Genomic DNA, 22520 nt, shown 5'->3' on the forward strand with positions numbered 1-22520 from the left:
GCTTGTTTTGGTGTCGTTTTAGCGCAATATCACGTCATACATTTTGACATATTTGCCCTCTTTCTAAGCAAATTAAGACACTAATACTGTCATGAAGCATATCGATGTTTTCGCTAATATATTCTCTTTCATGTAGAATGTTGACATTGTGTATTAATTGCTGTTATATATAAAACAGTTCAGGATTCATGAAAAAAATACTCTGTTATAAATTATAATTTGCATAATTCATGTAAATTAGGTAATAATTAACAAGGATATCCCAATCATTTTCTGTCAATTTTCTTCTCTTTCTTACCCTAAGTCTAATTTCAAATTTTAGGGCAGTTCTGGTTAAATATATATTCTTAAATACTTGTTTTCACTATATCGACCTATTATGCAAATTTATGCAAATTACTTGCTTATTTGCATAGATATATACAGCGTGTCTCTTTGGATGAATCCTTTTCTTTTGACTCAATGAACATTTGTGCCAAGTGGGACATTTGTACTAAAAAATGCAGCGTTCACCCCTTTTTTTTGCAGTTAACAAGTCTACTAATATTATCAAGGAGTCGAGTCCTCAAGGCTAGGTCCCGCCCCGCCCCCCCCCCCCCCCCCTTTATGCGCTGGTTTGGTAGATATAGATCGAGTAAGTAGTAGTACCGGTACCCACGTACAGCTCAGCAAAGCATGCAATTAAGCATGCAGCTGCAGTCGGCGGATCGGAGTTTTTAACGATGATCGTCTGACTCGAAGGAAGTGGCCCATCATCATCAAGCGAGTAAAAATAATTGTAAAATCGATTCCAACAATTGGTTTCCAAGGATGATGGATGTCTGTTGAGCTGGAGTAGTTATTTTAGTTGTACTGACCAGCTGTAGAGAAACTTCTGGTAGGTGTATGTTGAATAATCTTGGATCCCGGCCGAGCTGGAGCATCAGCTCGCGCTAGGCAGGCGGAAGCGGAGCGGGGGCAGCTGCCGCGCTGTAGCTATCCCCCGACATGCTGTAAGCTAGCCCGGCTCACACTGCGACTCATCGCGATCTGAGACTGAATTTCAAAGAAATTTTAATAACATTTGATATGGACATTCCAACTAATAAAATCTTACGGATCGGAGTTCAGAATAGTGGTAGGACAACTGAAATCGAAATTCAGTCTAGTAGAAATACGAACCTCCCTGACTGAATCAGTGAATCAATGAATAAAATTGAAAACAAATTTAAAAATAATTCCAAATTGTAATAAAATCATAAATGATGTCATCATCTCATCTGCTTACCTCAAGAGTGTTCGTGCAGGCTCCACTACACTACAGCTACACTACGCTCCACCGTGATGTTCGTGCAGGCTCCACTCCATCCCTACACTAGTCTACGCTCCACCGGTGGAGCGTAGTGTAGCGGTAGTGAAGTGGAGTGGAGCCTGCACGAACATCACTTGAGAAGTTGAGGTATCATCGGATATTATGACTTGAACTTGGAGCCGATTGGGACTTTACTCGGACCACAAGGCTTGCCGCAAAGTGAAGATATTAATGAATTTATTATTTCTAACATCATGCCAAACTTTGAATAAAACAATTTAACTTCTTGGAACTTCCATATTTTATGCAAAATGCGATTTCTTGAAAAGTTGTGTTGCATCGGATCGCACAGTGTGAGACAGGCTTATTGTGGCTGTGCACTGTGACTCACAGTGTGAGCAGAGCATAGACTAAGCAGAAAGCTACCTGATGCGGGGGGGGGGGGGCACTCAATTTTTTTTTATGGGGGTGTGCCTCACAAAACTCTGAAATGTGGGTCTACATGTAGGTTACTGGATCTGGCTTAAAGTAAAAGGGTAAAGTCTTGGGACTTGGGAACTAAATATATACCTCGTGATGTGGAAAACGGTCTACGGAACGGGATCGCGGCACTATAGCCTATAGGTATGCTTACGTTGCACCATAGTACTGCGCATGCGCTAGCCATGCATGGAGGAGCTACTAGATCTAGTTATATGTAGGGAGTTGCGAAGCCATACATGCATCTCTCGCATTCGGTGCTCATGCTTGACAATTTTGGCAGGGCTGAGAAAGTGAGATGTCTCGTAATGGGGGGTCTCGCGAGCGGGGCTGGGCGGCTCCTGAACTGAACTTTTGTCATTTGGAGTATCTAGAGAACTGAAAATTAGGTCTGAAAAAGGGGGTCATCAAAGCGGCACGTCCCCGTACGAGTGCCCCCCCCCCCAGTCTTCCCCATTTCGTGGAGTGCTAATGGACCTCAAAATTTGATATTTGTATTCTGAAAACTAGTATACAGGGATGCCACTTTTCCGTATTTATACGGAATTCCGGCTTTTTTCCTGCTATTTGTCTTATTTCCGACTTTTCCTGTTTTCTGTGTATTAAAAAAAACGGAAAGTCCTCCTTTTTTCCCCTATCTCTCCCGATTGCGATGCATGTCGATCGACCGAGTGAGAGATATTTCCCCGAGATATTTGCTTTTATACAGTACATAATTTATAAACGCGCGCACTGCCTACTATACGTTCATTGAGTTATGCTTTTATCAAGGCTTTCTGATTAGAATTATCGATATCCTGGCGCATGGCCAATCAATGCGAGCGACAAGTTCCGAACGCACGCACATAGACAAGCGCAAAGCAGCGGCACGAATCGCGGTATAATAGCGACTGGTAAATACGTCTGTAAAGATGATGACGTCATCCAAGATGGCAACTTACGATGACCAACGAAGGAATCGAGGATGACTAAGTTTTGATCATCATTTGAAAGGAATAAGCGGTAACTGCGGTTTAAGGTAAGATGTTTCTGAATTTTATATATTTTTTGTAAGTTTGGATGTAATTATTTTTTTATAATTAGGAGTGGGCTATACATGGGTCAAAAATACTTTTTTTGTAATTTCAATATGACAACAGTTTTTTTTTATTCCTTGTAATGTATCTCAACATGAAATGACAATATTTTTTGTCTCGGGTCCGAGAAAAAAGTGTGCCGGGCCAAAATCCAAAATGGCCGCCAAAACCCCCCAAAATCACAGTTTTGGCCACAACTTTTTTATTTGGTGGTCAATTTCTCTGGTTTTGGTGTCTATTCATATGTTTTTGGGGGCAGGCAATTTGTTTTTCCTATAATTAGTACTTTTAAACCATTATTTGAAGAGTTAAAAGGTAATTATACCTAAATTTTCCCATTTTTGTAGCCTTTTTTCAGCCAAAAAGTAGGTTTTATCATCCTGGGGTTCTGGGATATTAGATGGTACGAGGTCAACAATAGCAAGCAGCTTCATATAGCTATATTGCTTTTATTCCTCCACTTTGGGTTTTACGGATATTTGTGAAATATATCTTATTAAATAAAAAAATGTCAATTATCCATTGGGGCTATACAGAATGTACTGTACATGCATACTGCACTGCATAAATGCATTGGCCACCATGACAGATAACAAGGCTTGTATAAACTATAGTGTCATAGAAATGAGCTCTCAGGTTTAGAATTAGATGCCTCAGAAATTGAAGATATGTTTTGTCTCAGAAATTGAGGACATGTTTTGTCAAATATGCTAATTCAGGGGGCGGAGGGAGGTAATTTACACTGTAGCTATTCTGGGCCCCGTTGCATAAAAATTTACCATTATGTTAACTTAACTTAATGGTAACTTGCATGCAATCCTTTATTCTGATTGGCTGTTGATCAGCATTACCATGATACTAGTAGTTACCTGACCCCATAAACATAGGCCAGTTAGACACCAGAACCAGGTTTTAAAAAAAGCCTCCAAATGAAGAAGATATGGCTAAAAATGTGATGTACGTATATATACATGTACATGTATGTGATATTAATACATGTAAGTGTAATTTACGTTGCTGGTTTCACCATGTACATCAGCTGACAAGGAATCAAATTCACAATCTAATTCTAAACCTTTGAAGCTCATTTCTATGACACTATAGTTTATATACAGGCCTTGTCATATGCCATGGTGGTCAATGCATGGATACATGTATATGCAGTGTAGTATGTACAGTGCATTGTACACCGTATAGCCCCTATGGATAAATGACATTTTCTTTTATTTGATAAGATATATTTGATTTTTTCACAAATATCCGTAAAACCCAAAGTGGAGGAATAAAAGCAATATAGCTACATGAAGCTGCTTGCTATTGTTGACCTCGTACCATCTAATATCCCAGAACCCCAGGATGATAAAACCCACTTTTTGGCTGAAAAAAGGCTACAAAAATGGGAAAATTTAGGTATAATTACCTTTTAACTCTACAAATAACGGTTTAAAAGTACTAATTATAGGAAAAACAAATTGCCTGCCCCCCAAAACATATGAATAGACACCAAAACCAGAGAAAATGACCACCAAATAAAAAAGTTGTGGCCAAAACTGTCATTTTGGGGGGTTTTGGCGGCCATTTTGGATTTTGGCCCGGCACACTTTTTTCTCGGACCCGAGACAAAAAATATTGTAATTTCATGTTGAGATAAGGTAAAAGGAACACAAAAAAACTGTTGTCACAGTAAAACTAAAAATCACCCATTTATAGCCCACTCCTATTATAATGTGACATTTTATGTACCGAAAACGATCCGAAAATCGGGTTTCCGCCGAATGTTAGATCTAACGTTACTGCTGCATTCTGATACGGAACCCAGGGTGTTCCAGCCCGGAAAGCGGGCCGGAGCTCCCTGGGTTAGCTGATACGTTGTCTTTATGTACGGGCCAACAACTCTTCAGTCTATGTATTGGTGAGTGGAGCCAACGCGGTTCAGCTGAACAACCAAAATACAGAGACTGAAGCTTTTTGTCTAGCGTTCTATGAGAAACACACAACTAACTACCGTCAGTTTTTCAAACCTAATTGACTTCAAAGTCATCGATCACAACAAGGTAAGAAGCCACTTGGTCCTCCCCTAAATTTGAGGTGGGGGCGGACCGCCCCCCCCCCCCCCCTCCTATTTTTTTTTTTTTTTTTTTTTTGCTTGTCCAATTTTTTACCTGTGACATGTGTCCATCCCAAAATTTAAGGTGGATCCCCCTAAAAAAAATTTTCTTGGACACTGTCCCGGCCCGCGATAAGTTTCAGTATTTTTGGAGGACACCTAGTGGCATCCCTGAGTATAGCATCAGCGCTCAATAAACTGGCCCATCAAATGCGCTCTTTTAAGTCTTACAACGTAAAATCTAACATTCGGTGTCTCTTCACTTTGCTTTCATGCAGCGTCAAGCTGCAGCTGCACTAAGCCTGCTGTGCTGTGAGCTTGAATTCTTGGAATCTTGCTCGGAAATAAGGCTTAACTAGTTTTTGCATCAGAGATGCTTATATTAGAGGTTCAGTATGTTGTTGGAATTTCTGTTTTGTCCCTTATCTCTCATTTTTCTTGTAACTTTGTTGCTTTTCATTGTTTTTTTTTATTTCAAACCTGTTCAGATTTTTACATCCACCTGTTTGAATCCAGATTGCTTAAAGAAAAAGTTATTTGCCTTTGTCTTGGAACATCTAGGGGTATTTTTCTAAATATAACATTAATTCCCGCTTATTTAAATAAAATAACATACATACTTTTAATTTTATTATAGGGGAAATCTCCCAAGGAATGCTGATATGAATAAAAAGATAAAAATATCAGACAAGCATACTATAAAGGTGAAAATTTTATCAAAATTGGATGTAAAAAAAACATTTAAACATTTTTTTTTACTTTTCACATAATCCAAGTGAACATCTAATGAAACAGAGACTGAAGCTTACAGGGTAAGGTTAGGGTTGGGTTGTGTTTGGGTTATGATGAGGGTTAGGGTTAGATATTTTGTGCTGTGGTCAACGAAACAATGGCAGGCAAATTGCTTGAAATTACCAATTATGCAGTTACTATAACTGTGGTCATTAATTGAGTTAAAACGTGTACTTTAATAAGTCATAAGAATCATAAAAGTGACAAGAAAGTATAAATTGATGCAGTACAATATAGATATTTTTTAACGATATTGTGATCCAATCCTTGATCGTTGCATGATTGATTCATACCTTTAGGCCTACCCCATTAGACAACTCGGCACATATTGTTTTGGCAGGGCTGTATTTAAAGTGCTGAGTTAACCTGGACTCATCCAAGTTGGATGCTTACTAGGTATTGGATCTGGATGTACCATAGCTGAAATCTATATGTTTCGTGAAGCTCTTATACATTTTTTAAACCTTTTTAGTTTCTCCTATACAGTGCGTCCCAAAAAAAACTATACACTTTTGAAATGGCTGCCAAATAAAAGATTTAGCACTTTGGGGTAAAAGACTTATAGATATGGAAAGCCAATATAGTCAACTTTCAAATGACACCAAAAAGTTGAAAAACTATTCATGCTTGAGCGAGTACTGCCCACTGAAACAAAGGGTATGAAAATTAGGGTGGGCCGGAATTAGCCTTCCAATTTCTCTCAGGTTTTTTTGTTTGATACTTGCAAAGTTGAGGGTTATTTGGTGAATAAGAGATCAGATGTGATCAGATTGTTGTTTGTGAAAATGTAGTGCATTATTAAATTGAAATGTAATGCATGAGTGATCATGAATTGCAATTTTTAGTGCGGCATTTTGTCTTTATCATGTGGATCTCAACAATGTATTCATGACAGTCAGAAGAGGGGGGTAATATGACTTAAATGTAGGTAGGTGAAGTACGTTGATGGTATAACGGTCAACAGAACATTTAGCAACCCCTCCCTCCATCTCTACCCCCTCCCCCCACTTCTTGAGAGACTAAGCTTGACTAGGCTGGGCAGGAATTAGCCTTACAGTTTTTTTGAGAGGTTAGTCCTTTGGAACTTACAAAGCTAAGGGTGTTCTGCTATTTATGAGTGAGATAAGGTTTGGTTTCTTAGGCAAATTTCATGAGTTACTAAATTGAAATGTTATGCATGAGTGAACAGGAATTGTAATTTTAGTGTAGCATATTCATCTTGTGGACCTCAGAAGTGTATTTGTGAGAGTCAGATTAATGTGATGGTACATGTTACAAGCAACAGGCCGAGATATGCTAACTTGCTAAGACTTGGTTAAAAGGGCATTCTTCTTCATTTTGTCCTTTTACAAATTAAAAGTCATATGTACCCTTCCCTCTCCACCTCCATTTCCCAGCCCCCCCCCCTCTCTCTCTTTCTCTGTCTCATTTCATGGATTGTAGCCTATTCAAAACTTAACTGCCAAGTGACCGGTGGCTGATGGTCAGTTTTTTTTATTTAATGATTACCAAGAAATTTAATGATTATGGTGATTAATGAAGTAATTTATTGAAAAAAACGAATGTTTGATTGGTCACATTGCACATTGAATGAGTTGATTTACTGATGAATTGTTGATTGAATGATTGATAGGAAAAAGTTGATGCCCCAATTCAGAATTAATCATTAAATCAACATTCTGCTCTGGACTTCACTTGTACATGACAATAGCCATCAGTCTCTCAACAGGAGGGGAGGGCGGGAAAGAGGGAGGGGGCGGGGGCTGAATGTTCTGTTGACCCTTGTTCCATCAACCTACTTCTCCCACTTAAGTCCTATCCCCCCCTATTCTTCCGACACCCATGAACACATTGCTGATATCCACATAATAAAGTTGAAATGCTGCCCCAAAAGAGATCCAAATGATAAAGTTGAAATGCTGCCCAGAAAGTGTAATTTATGTTCACTCATGCATTAAAGTTCAATTTAATAATTTAAAAAAATTGCTTAAGCAACCAAAACTGGTCACGGTTGATCATTAATTTATCACAACGCCCTTAACTTTGCAAGTTCGAAAGGATTTGCCTCTCAAAAACTGACATAAGTTGGAAGGCTAATTCCAGCCCACCCTAATTTTCATACCCTTTGTTTCAGTGGGCAGTGCTCGCTCAAGCATGAATAGTTTTCCAACTTTTTGGTGTTATTTAAAAGTTGACTTTATTGGCTTTCTATATATGTAAGTCTTTTCCCCCAAAGTGCTACATTTTTTATTTGGCAGCCATTTCAAAAGTGTATAGTTTTTTTTGGGACGCACTGTAGAGGAGATAGTGAAGTAAACCAACCAATGAGACGAGAGACTGAAGCTTTCAATCTAGATGTAACACTAACAAAATGGGTGATTTCATGTCCGGTGTTGGTGTAGAGAGCACAAAAAATGCTGCAGTCATAAAACACGCTATCTTAATAGAAAAGGGATCTTATTCTCATCTGGAAAACTGGAAGTTTTCTTACTAGAACCTTGAGCATGGCTTTGGAAAACCCACTATAACCAGTCAGAGTTTCTACATGCTATTATTGAGATGTGTTTCTCTCTTTTTCTGTCTGTCTTTCCAGCATGATGTCACTGTGGAGGCTTATCACGGGTGTTTGCAGGGTTCCATGCAGTGGTGGTTCCTCTGGGTTTATCAAGACCCTCTCAACTTCATCTTTTGCCCACAAGGTAAAACTGATCATAATGGTGACAATTAATTAGGATTTCTTTTAATTTTTTTAAATTGATGCAGGGTGCTACATAAGCACTTGCCCGATTGCCCGGGGCAAGTAAAAGTTAGAGTCGGGCAAGTGTTTTGAAGTAAAGACCAAAACTACTTGCCTGAATTGGGCAAGCAAAATTCTTACAGTAGAATGACCTAAAATAGGTTCTATATGACATATTGACCCTAATTTTGGTCATGGCAGGCAAGATAAAAAACAATCAAAAGAAATGCAATAACAAAGTAGATCTGTTCATGTCAAAAGAGAGAAAAAAGGTCAATGGTTTATAAAACCACAAAACTTTCTTTTGAAGTGGTAAAACTTTTTTTTCAGGCAAGTGAAATAGATTTTTGGGCAAGAATATTCCAACTATTTAAAAATTTACTTGCACGACTGGGCAAGTGCTTCTAAAAAGTTATGTAGCACCCTGATTGATGATGACATGCTGCAGTTTAATCAATGGAGAAGGGTTGCATAACATTGAAATGGCATTGGTAAAGAAAAATTGAGAAGTATGGTTCCAAAATTACCAGATGCCACATTTCAAATTGGTTTAAAACACATTTTAAGTATGAAAATTATTATTTGAATTACTATTCCAAAAGTGGGTGCCATGTATTGAAAGGTGCAATTATCTTTTCATTTTAATCCTCATATTAATTACATGCAAAACAATAAGTGCTGGGAAAATCTGCTGTAAAAGAAGCATTTTAGCCATTTGAATCCCCCTATGTGTATTCCTCGGGTTGTTTTACTGTATTTTCCATTGTTTGTCTACTTGTATATTAAATGTGCAGATAAGCTATGAAGAAAAAATTGTTTAACTCCTGCATGAAGGCAACTCTCACTTTTGGTAAGGTACATGTGTAGTTAAGTTAAACTGTCTTTTGTTTTGACTTTATTTTTTTAATAGTCTATTGTTTTAGGAGCTAAAGAATCCATTGCAGCAATAGTTGGTTCCCAGAATGTTTCGTCTGCAGAAGCTGTGCGTGAACAACATAACCATGATGAATCATATCACATGTAAGCCTTGCACACCTTCATTTATATTTGCAAACATATAGTGTTTATGAAACAATCATTCAAATTTTCACTGTAGATGACAGTATTACAGCGGTTAGAAAGTGGGCACAATATCTTTTAGGATCATGTGTACTATGAATAAGTACCTTAGATGGAATGTTAGATGCTATTGAAATGTGTAAATCAATGAAAATCAAGATGATAGTTTCAAATGATTGTAATTTTCCTACAACATCCCTTACCTATAAAAATGGAAAGCTTAAATTTTGAAATAATGTGGATACATTACATGGAATGATCAAATTTATATTAAGAGCCATAGAGTGATAACAGTATTTGACTTTGTATCTTTGACCAGACCAGTTTCATCTCCAGACCTGGTTGTGTGGCCCAGGACCACTGAAGAAGTGAGCCATGTAGTCCAGATATGCAGGGACCACCAGGCCCCAATCATCCCATTTGGAACAGGAACAGGACTTGAGGGAGGTGTCCTAGCACCACCGGTAATGGGTTCAATCAAATATTTAATTTTCTTCCTATTTTTGTGTAGCCGCTTTTTGTGTAAAGCTTCAATGATGATAATTTTTCTGCTAGAGTAAATGGCAGGTTAAGGACTGCCCAGCTAGGTCTTACCCAATGACTGTAAATGCAGATGAATCATTGCCTTGATATACCCAAAGTTTAACCCTATCTAGGCCGGGGTATTTTTGTAGTTCATATGGCCGGGGGGGGGGGGGCCTTCCAGGCCCCCCCTTGAGATCTCGGCAGTCGACCGTGCGATCGCGCCGAAAATTGGCATGTGGGTTGCCTGGGACATTATCTACAAAATGTATAGTAATTTATTTCATGCAAATCGCTATTAAGTGATTATGCTAATTTATGCGTAATTAGTATGCGAAATCATACTTTTTCCTCTAACACCCTAAATACAGCTCCAAATTTTTGGTATAGAAACTCTTTGTGGTGTTCTTAGCAAGTGTACATGAAAAAAATTGCGATATCAAATCATTTTCTTATGTATTATATTGTTTTTTGCAATTTCTTATGTATATCTTTGTTTTGTTGACCTTTTGTTTTTCATTGTTTTTTCAATGGAATTTGTTGGGACTCTTCTGAGATCATAAAAAGCATAAAATAAATACTTTTAGACCAGCAAAACTAACAATAATCATACATTTATGAATTTTGGTTGAAATCACAATTTGCATTGACTTTGTACACGAAACCACGTTTTTGAGCAATTTTTGGTCTGACATGCACTTACATAATGTTGCATAATTTTTGAACCACGTACCCGGGTGACGCAAAATTGGTCTCAAAAGTTGTGCAAGACTTGAAAGTAAAAGTCAGCGAGCCGTTGAGGGGGGGGGCCTCCCCCCCCCCCGGCCTAGATAGGGTTAACAGTGCCATGACAATCAAGCAAAAACTTTCTTTTTTGAGACAAGAGCTTCTGTATGGCTTGTAAAGCATTGAGCTAGTTTTACATAGTTGCAGATAATTGTGTGAGTTTATTAAAGTTTTCTTCTATTTCTTTTGATTTTTTATTTCATTTTGATAATACTACTGCAGACATATTTGTAAGAGGGTATAAAGGAAATATCATCATCTATTTTTTTTCTTATTCTCCCCCCCCCCCTTTTATCTAATTTTTCTCCATATCAGGGATCAGTTTGCATAGATCTAACCAAGATGGATGAGATCTTAGACCTTCATACAGAGGACTTTGATGTGACTGTCCAGCCTGGAGTAACTAGACTAGCCCTTAATCACCATCTCAAAGATCATGGAATGTGGTTTCCAATTGGTAAGATCAGACTAAAAATTTCCATACTGGGGCATATTATTATAACAAATATGCAATTGTGGGAGCGTCGTGGTCTAGTGGTCATGACTCTCATCTTTCAATCTGAGGGACGTGGGTTCGATTCCTAGCCATGGTGTGTTTTCCTTCAGCAAGAAATTTACCCACATTGTGCTGCACTCAACCCAGGTGAGGTGAATGGGTACCCGTCAGGAATAAATTCCTTGAATGCCAGAGCGCCTGTAGGCAGCACAGCTATAGCCGGGGTAATAATAATAATAACATTATTGTAATGCCCACTTGAGTATATACCTATAGAAATTGCGCAAAATAAATGTAGTCATTAAATATGCTATAATTCCACAGTTAAAGTGAAATCCATGTCATTTTCACCAAACTCTGCACATAAATACTTTAGAACCTGAATATTTGAAATATGCAAAATTAAACATGGGTCCATGTGTTTGATTTTTTGCTATAGAGCTTCAAACTTCACCCAAATGGATGTTCTCAAGAATTGCGCATTCAAAAGAATTGGGCATTTTTAGACCTCATGAGATCACTACAATGAGTTTAAACCTCTATTACTCAGTCAAAATCCATGGAAATTTCATCGAATTTCGCAAGAGAGTTAATAATTGTATCATTAAGATGGAGAATCTATTTATAGTGCTATTTGTTTTGTCTTTTCAGTCTAACAGCACTGTCATATCTTTAAAATGGCGTAAAGATAACAAAATCCCAATCTAAAAATGTGAAATTTCAATAACATACTAGAAAAGTACAATAAATGCTGCACTTTATTAAAAATCCATGTCATTTTCACCAAACTTTGCAAAGTTGTGGAGGAAGGTATACCGAAGAGGTGCAAACATTAAAAAATAGGGGTTCATGTGCTTGTTTTCAAACTATCAGCACTTTTATTACAGCAAATATGCTTTATAAACACAAAAACGTGCCAAACACTGTATCTATTTGAAGAAAAAATCAAAACCACTCTACCATTTATTCAAACTTGGGGTCATATTCGTCATACTTTGCAGGACTGCAGAGTAAAGTATTTTGAAATTGTAGAGGTAATTCAATTTGGAATAATTCAATTTTTTTAGCTTCATAAAATAACGCAACGGATCTACAGTTAGAGTGCAGATAATGAGAAAAATCATCTCATACCAACAGTTTTTTAACCATCCATTGCGACGTCAGCGCTTAGAGTGTAAAATATGCGCAGATCATAATGGGCACAAACATCCTTAAATCACTCATTTTGACTGGCTGATAGTAAACTTGTTATAAAAACTGCATTTAATATTATAACTAGTCTTTAAGATATGGGACCCAGGAATATAGGTTTAAAGAACATATTTTATCTAAATCTACTAATTTACATGAATCTTGTTTGCTGATTAAACAAATCATTTGAATGAAAATCCTTTTTGTTGTGCTTATACCTGCATCCTACAGAAGGAAACATAAAGAGTGAGATTTATTTTGTCATGTTACCCAGCATTCAAACATGTGCAAGGATGAATTTGAACAAAAGCCTGCAAAAGAGATGTCCAAAGTATTAAACCTGCAATAGAGTACACATGAACAATATACTGATACAACAGTATTTAAACAGCATAAATATTGTAACTTAATTTGCAAATTGCTTTACAAGTTAATTTGTAAATTGCTTTACAAGGTACTTGTTTCAGAAATGCCTAAACTATATTTATTCTGTGATATTTTTTACTGGTGGCAGCTTCTATCATTCAATTTCTATAAATTCGGGGAAATTTATACCTTTGTGGCTGACTGTAGTTTCTCATATATGCCGTATTGAGGAATTTATGGAAATTATAAATAATTAATTGACATGAATCTTCTCAGGAAGATGTATATTGTAAGAAGGCAGATTACATCATGCGATCAAAATAAAAATCAGATTGGTAACAATGTTTTTGAACTGAAATAGATCTAGATGATTACTTTGATTAGATTGACCTGATTCTTGTATAGATCCTGGAGCGGATGCATCACTTGGTGGCATGGCAGCAACGGGTGCATCAGGAACCAATGCTGTGCAGTATGGTACTATGAAAGAGAATGTCCTCAACCTAGAGGTAGTGCTTCCTGATGGATCTATTCTCCATACAGCAGGCAAGGGCAGTCGACCAAGGTAGTTAACATTGTTGCCAGATTTTATGAATTGAATGGAGCCGATTGTATATAGGAAATCATTTGTTTGGCTATAGATGCCCCGATTCTATTAATATTTGTTCAGGCGATAATTACTCTAAGTGGAAATATGCACGTTAATATATAAAACCTCAGCCTAATTCTACAAATCTACATTCTGAAACTCTAATTCTATCAGTATCATAACCATAAATCTGAACCCAATGTCAAAAAAAGACAAGATAGAAACATTTGTCACAGAATCATCAGGTCATAGATTATTGGATATGTCCCCAGACTATAACCCATGAAGTTCAAGGTTCAAATCTCAACATGGGATTTGCATCCTTTGGTAATGTGTGTATCTACATTTGTAACAGTTTACTTGATTGAGGTACAAGGGAATCCAATATAAATATATCCTTGAAGAATTTAGTACATGGGCAGTTCAGCAATAGCTTGGGCAATGACATTGCATAGTGCAGTATAGTATAAAGTTGCTTCCTCATTGGGAGAATTGAGAATTGAAATGGTTGTAAGTGAGACTACTTCTGAGCAGCATGAAACTGAATTAGTCTCCTAACCTTAGTTTGGGTGTTGTTGATATTAAAACATTGCACATTTAAAGTTGGCCCTCACTGATGAGCTTGTTAACATTAAAATCATGTCTTTGAATTAAGTCGCATACAATAAAGGAATGTTCAAAATGTATCTGCAAAGAAATATTATCGGCCTGGCATGGTTGGAGGAAGTTTACCATGTCAAAAATCCATCTAAATTTAGTTGTGATTCTGTTTCGTAATAAACAGGAAAAGTTCAGCAGGGTACAACTTGACAAGTCTGTTTGTTGGATCAGAAGGAACCCTAGGTATCATCACCAAGGCAACGCTCAAGATATATGGAATGCCTGAAATGGTATGGAAAAGGTTTAGTTTAGTATTGGTCATTAACCTTACTGATGAGAAAGTAAAGCTGGGGCCTATTGCAGTAAGAGTTGCAATCAATCGCGACTTTAAAAATCATTGGCAACTTGATTTTCAACCAATCAACAGCGCGCATTTGGGACTAGCGATTGATTTTCTACTTGCGTTTAAACGCAACTCTTTCTGCAACCGACCCCATATTTGTATCATATACAATAGCAACCATTGAAGCAGCATCTTGAGGGTCGCTGATCGGAACCTGGTAATGGGGATTGCTGACTCATCTAAGGGCACCAGAGCATCTATGTGGTTTATATTTCAGTATAACACTTAATATTGCTTGTTACCTACCACTGATAAGTAATCATCCAACAGTTACCATAGTAACAGTCACAGACCAGTGCTTCTCAGTCAATCAATACCAGGGACATTGCCGTTAGAGCTCTCACATTTTACGACTTTTCTGATTACAAACATGGATGAAACATCCCTATGGTTTCCTGGAATCAAGTTTAGTGCTCTACCAACTGAACTATTTTACCACCTTCAATAGTGTATTATATTTAGATAATCCCTCAAAAGAAGTTGTTAATGAATACCAACCCTATTACAAAGATTCCCTATACATTTCACAATGGTGCCCTTGGCAATCCCCAATTAGGCACTATACATGTACTGAACTTGTTTTGAGGAATTTCTCATTCAGAGTATAAGCATGATTTTCTCTGTAAGAACCCCTTGATAGAAAAGCAATTATGCCCTTGCAGTGGCATAATTGGTAGCATATATTATAGCAACATTATAAACCATTCCAAGCAAGTTGCTGCTCGTGTGTGAAAAGAGTTAGATATGTGCTTTAATTTTTCTTTACCTGTTGATTCATTTATTGGATTACAAACCCACAATCCATAATCAGAGTGTTTCCTTAATGGTGTTTTATGTTTGATAGATGATGTCAGCAGTGTGTTGCTTTGATACAGTCAGTGCAGCAGTAGATTCAGTAACACAAGTATTGCAGTGTGGAGTTCCTATTGCTAGGATAGGTAAATACATATCAGTTCTTATACATGGCTTGACACATTGTACAAGTTGCTAAGCAATTTAATGGCTTTTACTGTAAAGGAAAATTCTATAGAATAATTTCTTCTTCGGAGATATGAACCGTTAGTAGTTTCAATCAGATATTGGATGAGTTAATATGATGTGGCTTTGTCTAGGTTTGTTAATGATTGATATATTGTGACTTCACCCTAAAAATGTTAACTTAACATGTTAAAAATCTTGCATTAAATTGTATTATTAATTTTTCTATTCTTTGCAAGTAAACGGTGAAAAAAAAACATAAAAAGCTGAATCTATATGGATATTGGATAAACAATTTGAAAATAGGGTGATAGAATTTTATTTCAAAGTACCTTTTTCACCCCCCCCCCCCCAGAATTTCTTGATGAAAATTCTGTTGATGCAACAAATAAATTCAGTGATTTGAACAACAAGCTGGCTCCTACTCTTTTCTTGGAATTCCATGGTTCAGAAGCTTCCATCAAATCACAAATAGAAACAGTTGGTAAGTTTGTTCGCTTGTATTTTTAGGGCAATCCATTTTTTGTAATTCTAGTATGAGGAATGCAGACCAATCAGATTAAAAGATCGCTGTCAGCCTGAAGAAATTACAAATTTGGGGATGATTTAAAAGATTGAGAGTGATTTGTTGGTAGAGCAATTTTCTTAATTATATACAAAGTGCAGAATGAAGCACCCCCCCCCCCAAAAAAAAAAGAGCAGAAATGAAAAGAAAATTGAACATAAGAATGTAGAGATTTGTAAGTGTTGTGATGTAATGGTTCTGACTTTTGTGTTCAGGCAAACAGATACTCAGATTCTGATGACAGGAGTAATAATATAGCTGTAAAGCACTTTATAGGGAAATTATTTAGGGGGCACTTTATAAAAGCACAGTATTGTTATTAAAGAGAGAGAACATCAACACAAATATGATAGAAAATGTATTGTTTTATAGACTTAAATCAATATTTTTGGAATTCTAGTTGTGATAGTTATCCAGTCATGACATTCTTGAATTCTTCGCCAAGAGTCAGTTATATTATGTTCCTAACCAGTGTTACTATGATTTGCAGGTGACATTGTAGCAATGAATGGAGGATCTAACTTTGAATGGGCTACCAAGATGGAGGATAGAAACAAACTCTGGAAGGCTAGACATGATATCTGGTATGCTAGTCTTGCAGTGAGACCAGGATGTAAGGTAATACAATCCTACCTCACTTAATAAGAGTTTATATGTTAAGTTATGTATTGCCACATTTGTACAATAAACCCTGTGAATACAGGGAGGGGGAGAGAGATGAAATTTTTTGTTCGCACAACTTTTGAGACCACATTTTTTTATGGCTGGGTACTTACTTACTCAGTTCCGAAATCATGCAACAACATGTAATTCACTTCAGACACAAAATTGCTCAAAAACGTGATTTCATGTTCAAATCCCCAGGGATGCCACTTTTCCGTATTTATACGGAATTCCGGCTTTTTTCCTGCTATCTGTCTTATTTCCGTATTTTCGACTTTTCCTGTTTTCTGTGTATTAAAAAATATCCCGATTGCGATGCATGTCGATCGACCGAGTGAGAGATATTTCCCTGAGATATTTGCTTTTATACGGTACATAATTTATAAACGCGCGCACTGCCTACTACGTTCATTGAGTTATGCTTTTATCAAGGCTTTCTGATTAGAATTATCGATATCCTGGCCAATCAATGCGAGCGACAAGTTCCGAACGCACGCACATAGACAAGCGCAAAGCAGCGGCACGAATCGCGGTATAATAGCGACTGGTAAATACGTCTGTAAAGATGATGACGTCATCCAAGATGGCAACTTACGATGACCAACGAAGGAACCGAGGATGACTAAGTTTTGATTATCATTTGAAAGGAATTAGCGGTAACTGCGGTCTAAGGTACGATGTTTCTGAATTTTATATATTTTCTCGTAAGTTTTGATGTAATTATTTTTTTATAATGTGACATTTTATGTACCAAAAACGATCCGAAAATCGGGTTTCCGCCGAATGTTAGATCTAACGTTACTGCTGCATGCTGATACGGAACCCAGGGTGTTCCGTATCAGCTAGCCCAGGGAGCTCCCTGGGTTAGCTGATACGTTGTCTTTATGTACGGGCCAACAACTCTTCAGTCTATGTATTGGTGAGTGGAGCCAACGCGGTTAAGCTGAACAACCAAAATACAGAGACTGAAGCTTTTTGTCTAGCGTTCTATGAGAAACACACAACTAACTACCGTCAGTTTTTCAAACCTAATTGACTTCAAAGTCATCGATCACAACAAGGTAAGAAGCCACTTGGTCCTCCCCTAAATTTGAGGTGGGGGCGGACCCCCCCCCCCTCCTAATTTTTTTTTTTTTTTTTGCTTGTCCAATTTTTTACCTGTGACATGTGTCCATCCCAAAATTTAAGGTGGACCCCCCTAAATTTTTTTTTTCTTGGACACTGTCCCGGCCCGCGATAAGTTGCAGTATTTTTGGAGGACACCTAGTGGCATCCCTGAATCCCATACAAATTTTTTTTCTAGCCAAACTTCATAATTGTAGTATTTGTTTTACTGTTGCTAATCAAAATTGATTGATTGCATGTTTAGGATAGAAATTCCTTTAAAAGTGATTGGTGATGATGGTAACGTATATAGCAGTGGTAGTAACGGTAGTGGTGGTTGTGTGATTACCTTTCATTTGTCCTCATTATTCCCAATGTAACATCATTCTTATAATCTCCCCTAGGGTTTATCCACAGATGTATGTGTACCAATCTCTCATATGCCTCGTGTTATCTTGGAGACCATTGATGACCTAAAAAGAATGGGTTTCATATGTAAGTGTTGGATTCAGATTTTACTCTTTTTTATTTTCATTGGATAAACATGCACAAATGAAAAAGAAAAGCCATATCAGACTTTTTATTACTGGTCTTTGTCTATTGCAATCGATGGGTATCATTTGAAAAAAATACACCAATCCAATCTGGGGTCGGAGATATACATTTCTCTTAATTAACAAGCATTGGAATGCAGAATTGTGATTGCCAATATTTGGTTCACTCCCATAATGTTGAATAAGGGCAATCTCATTTAACACAAGAAAGGATCATCAGTCATGCATAAAGTCGTGTGTAAGTGACATATGAACTGCCTTATGAAATGGCCCCCTGATGTGGTTTAAACTAAACTTCAAGATAGAGAAAGGATGAAAGAATGACATTTACCACAAGAGTTCTGTTGTTTATCATACAGAGGACCAACTACATGATATGTGAATAATTCTTTAGTACAGTTTAGTATATGCCATAAATAATTGAATTTTCCAAATGTGATAATTTTTTCATTTTTTTATTGTCACTCTCAGACGCCATAGTTGGCCATGTTGGTGATGGCAATTTCCATTGTGTGTTATTACTGGATAAAGATAATGATGATGATTTCAAGAAGGCAAAAGAATTCACCAGTATACTTGGGAGGTAAGTATCCAATGTATCATCAAACAGTTAAAGGTAAATAAGGCTATTGCCCCTAAATGTAACAAATGATACCCCTGTTAATTAGGAGTTGTATGAATTGATATTGGATTCAATTTAAAATCTAATATCAATTTGGAATTACCAAGAATGGATGTAAACTCCCACAAATGTTCCCCTGTGTGCAATTCTTCTAAGATGAAATTTTTAAACTTATGTTTTTGGTCCTAATATTCAAAGTGTAAATCAGTTCAAATATGAGCTGTGATAATGGCTATGATATAGCATCCTTTAAAAAAATAGTTATACACAAAAATGCACAGAACCTGTGAAATGATCTACACTCATTTCCTATTTGTCTATATAACAATGCCAATTAGCACGTAATGACCAAATATTGTTCCACTGCTGTGTGTCAGAAAGTGAATTCTGTTAATATATATCTCCCCTTTTCATTTCTTCTTTATCCCCCTCTCTATATATCTCTCCCTCCCTCCATCTCCTCTTCTTTAATCTCTTTCTCATGATTATAAAGGCGGGCCATTTCTGCAGGAGGGACTTGCACCGGAGAACATGGGATTGGCTTAGGCAAGAAAGATCTTCTGACTGAAGAGATTGGTGATGTTGGGATACATGTCATGAAGCAGATTAAACATACAATAGATCCTTTGAATATTATGAATCCTGGCAAAGTCTTATAATATCTTTAAATATCTGTGAATTGAACATAGCCATACAGCAGTGAATTGTATTTGAATCATACAGCAGTATAAAAAAAGATTGTGAACAGGAAGCAACTTATATGAAATACACAAAACCCTGTTATGTGTATTTAAGAGACATTGCACTGGGAATTTATGGGAGAAAGTAGGCTTAGTTTGGAACAGAGAGGACTTGCTTGGCTTAGGTTCCATACAACGATAATGTGTGATTATTGCCCATTTTTCTTCATTTCATGGTAATGAGAAATCAATCAGACAGCTGATCACATGGAAAAGCAATTATAATAAAATGCTACCTGACCTAGCCTGGAGCATGTTATGAAATTTGTGCCAGTATGTCTAGGATAGTCTTGGAGAAGAAAGGGATGGTAAAATACATTAGACAAACCAACCAGTAAACTGCATATTTAACTGAAGCATTTGAGCATGGTACAGGTTGTAAGTTTGGGTTTAACAATCATGGGACCTCATAACAGTGAAAAGACTTGATAAGGCTGTTCAAATTTTTATCACATTAGTCCAACGGGTTCACATTATGTCAGACAGATTATAATATCCAAGTATATAAGCCTTTAATTAAACTTCAGCTGATTGTATGATATAGAATAAAACTGCCTGAGGATATAAGAAGGGATTCAATGCTTCCCTATTCAAAGAATGAACTTTTTTTCAAATGCGTATGTATGCTTGTGTATGTGATATACAGTAGCATGGTTAGGAGTATTGTTCAGTGAAAGGGATGGTCCGGGCTGAAAATATTTATATCTTAATACATAGAGTAGAATTCACTGAGCAAAATGCCAAAAATTTCATCAAAATCGTTTAACAAATAATAAAGTTATTGAAGTTTAAAGTTTCGCAATATTTTGTGAAAACAGTCGTCATGAATATTCATTAGGTGGGCTGATGATGTCACATCTCCACTCACCGTTTTCTTATGTTATTACATAAAATCTTAATTTTTTATTATTTCATACTTGTGTGAATAATATGTCTCCCTTATAATGAAATAAGTTGCAGCAGTAAATATCTAATGCACTAAATCAGTTGTCAATACAATTTTCCTAGTTCTTGGAGGAAAAAATTTGAATAAACCCAATTTCATATAATAAAATACAAAAGAACAAGTGGGGATGTGACATCATCAGCCCACCTAATGAATATTCATGACAACTGTTTTCACAAAATATTGCTAAACTTTAAAATTCAATAACTTTGTTATTTGTTATCCGAATTTGATGAAATTTTTGGCATTTTGCTCAGTGAGTTCTACTCTATTTATTAAGCTATAAATACTTTCAGCCCGGACCATCCCTTTAATACATCTCCGCACAGTAGAGTTACAGTTGTTAGTTTTTAAGTATTAATTGCTTTATCATTTTTGACTTATGTCATGTTTAACTGTAAAGATAGAGATGAGTATCACACAGAGCAAAGCTCTTTAAATAGTTATTGGTTTGTTATGATATGAAACAATACATGGAGATTCTAAAACTTCACATTGTACACATCTTTTTTATTGAAAAAACCTTCACAACATGTGATTATTTTTACAAATATAAACATTTTTACCTTTTTGTATTCATATGATTTGTTATGGTTCTTGATGAACGAATCTACTAATTTATTGTTCATGGAAACATGAAATAGTGTGTTTGATATTATATGTACTAGTAATGCATCTGTCAAATTAAAAAGTAGTTCTTAGAAATTATAGCACCTGCCATAGAGAGCAGCTTGCAAGTGACATCACAAGTATGATATGATAATCAAATCTAAATCTATTTGCTTTCGATAAATTTTTGTTATACACCAAAATTGATTTAACTTCTAAATATTAACTTTCTGCTTTTACAAGAACAAACACAGTATGCAGGTGGACTTCTGAAAAGGTTTATTCTATGATCATCTGGAATGAAATTATGTTCAATGTAAATGAATTCACATTTCACAGTTGTAACTATACCTTACTGAGTGATAGAGTTTAGAGGAATTTTAATTAATTTTGATTCAAAATTTCATGATGATGAGTTGTAATGTTTTTTTTAGATGTTTCATTTGTAAATTTGTGCAATAAAATGATTTCTTCTTGCTTATGATTATCACCAGGGTTGTCACCAAGGTCATATGAATATTTACATTTTTATCCCCCCCCCCCCTTGCAAAGGGGTTCAAAGCCAAATATAGTTTCCACAATATATGCATCAAAATGATCATTTTTCCTGTCACGTCAGTGAGGGAAATACTGCTGGTCAGATGGGTGTGATATATTGCATTTAGTGCTGGTCTGAAATTTGTATGATGGGTTTACTTTGCGTTTGACTGGTGGCGGCCACCGTAGTGACAACCCTGCGATCATGATTTAAAATGAATCTGATAATTGTTTATGATGCTATCAGGTATTGAGTACACATTTAATGAGTTTTCAATCATGTACTTCTTATACTGGACATAAAAAATACATTGTTGTGTATTTTCAGTTATCTGTACAAATGATAATTATATTAAATTCTATTTTGTATACTGAAAAATATATATGAAGGTCCAGGTTTTCTTGTATTTTCTGTTTTGAAAGACAACATTATAATGATTTTTGCCTGTTTAAAGATAACCCCCTTTTAAATAAGTGTATTGAATCAGACGTATTGTTGGGTATCAGCAATCATTTTCCTCAAAAGCATTGCGGTTGATTAAGATAATTTTGCATAAATAGGGTAAAAATAATCACTGCTTATTAGTCTCAATATAATTTCATTACTCAGTAACATATATATTCATATAGTTTTACAGAAGGTACACTCCTTTTGGTTGATAAAAGAATTCAAAACATTAAATATATTTGATAGATTATGGCAAGAA

The 22520-nt window shown here is 36.3% G+C and overlaps 1 protein-coding gene across 1 annotated transcript; it reads left to right on the top strand.

The window, feature by feature from the left end:
• Positions 1–655: 655 nt before the first annotated feature.
• On the top strand, positions 656–22194 carry LOC129254905 (probable D-lactate dehydrogenase, mitochondrial). Its single transcript, XM_054893443.2, has 14 exons — positions 656–877; positions 8340–8445; positions 9394–9503; positions 9862–10006; positions 11166–11307; positions 13309–13468; positions 14277–14382; positions 15340–15433; positions 15829–15957; positions 16529–16656; positions 18210–18300; positions 18831–18942; positions 19475–20529; positions 20790–22194. The coding sequence occupies exons 2-13, from the start codon at positions 8341–8343 to the stop codon at positions 19638–19640; spliced, it is 1488 nt and encodes a 495-aa protein (XP_054749418.2). The 5' UTR covers positions 656–877; position 8340; the 3' UTR covers positions 19641–20529; positions 20790–22194.
• Positions 22195–22520: the final 326 nt, after the last annotated feature.

Source organism: Lytechinus pictus, chromosome 2, assembly GCF_037042905.1.
Source record: "Lytechinus pictus isolate F3 Inbred chromosome 2, Lp3.0, whole genome shotgun sequence".
In the NCBI taxonomy this organism is placed as follows: domain Eukaryota; kingdom Metazoa; phylum Echinodermata; class Echinoidea; order Temnopleuroida; family Toxopneustidae; genus Lytechinus; species Lytechinus pictus.

Bases quoted from the DNA above. Each gene is read 5' to 3' on its own strand.
- LOC129254905 (XM_054893443.2), top strand. From the start codon at position 8,341: ATGATGTCACTGTGGAGGCTTATCACGGGTGTTTGCAGGGTTCCATGC. The intron at 15,434-15,828 runs GTAAATACATAT...CCCCCCCCCCAG, and splicing joins AGTTCCTATTGCTAGGATAG to AATTTCTTGATGAAAATTCT. The intron at 18,943-19,474 runs GTAAGTATCCAA...ATGATTATAAAG, and splicing joins TTCACCAGTATACTTGGGAG to GCGGGCCATTTCTGCAGGAG.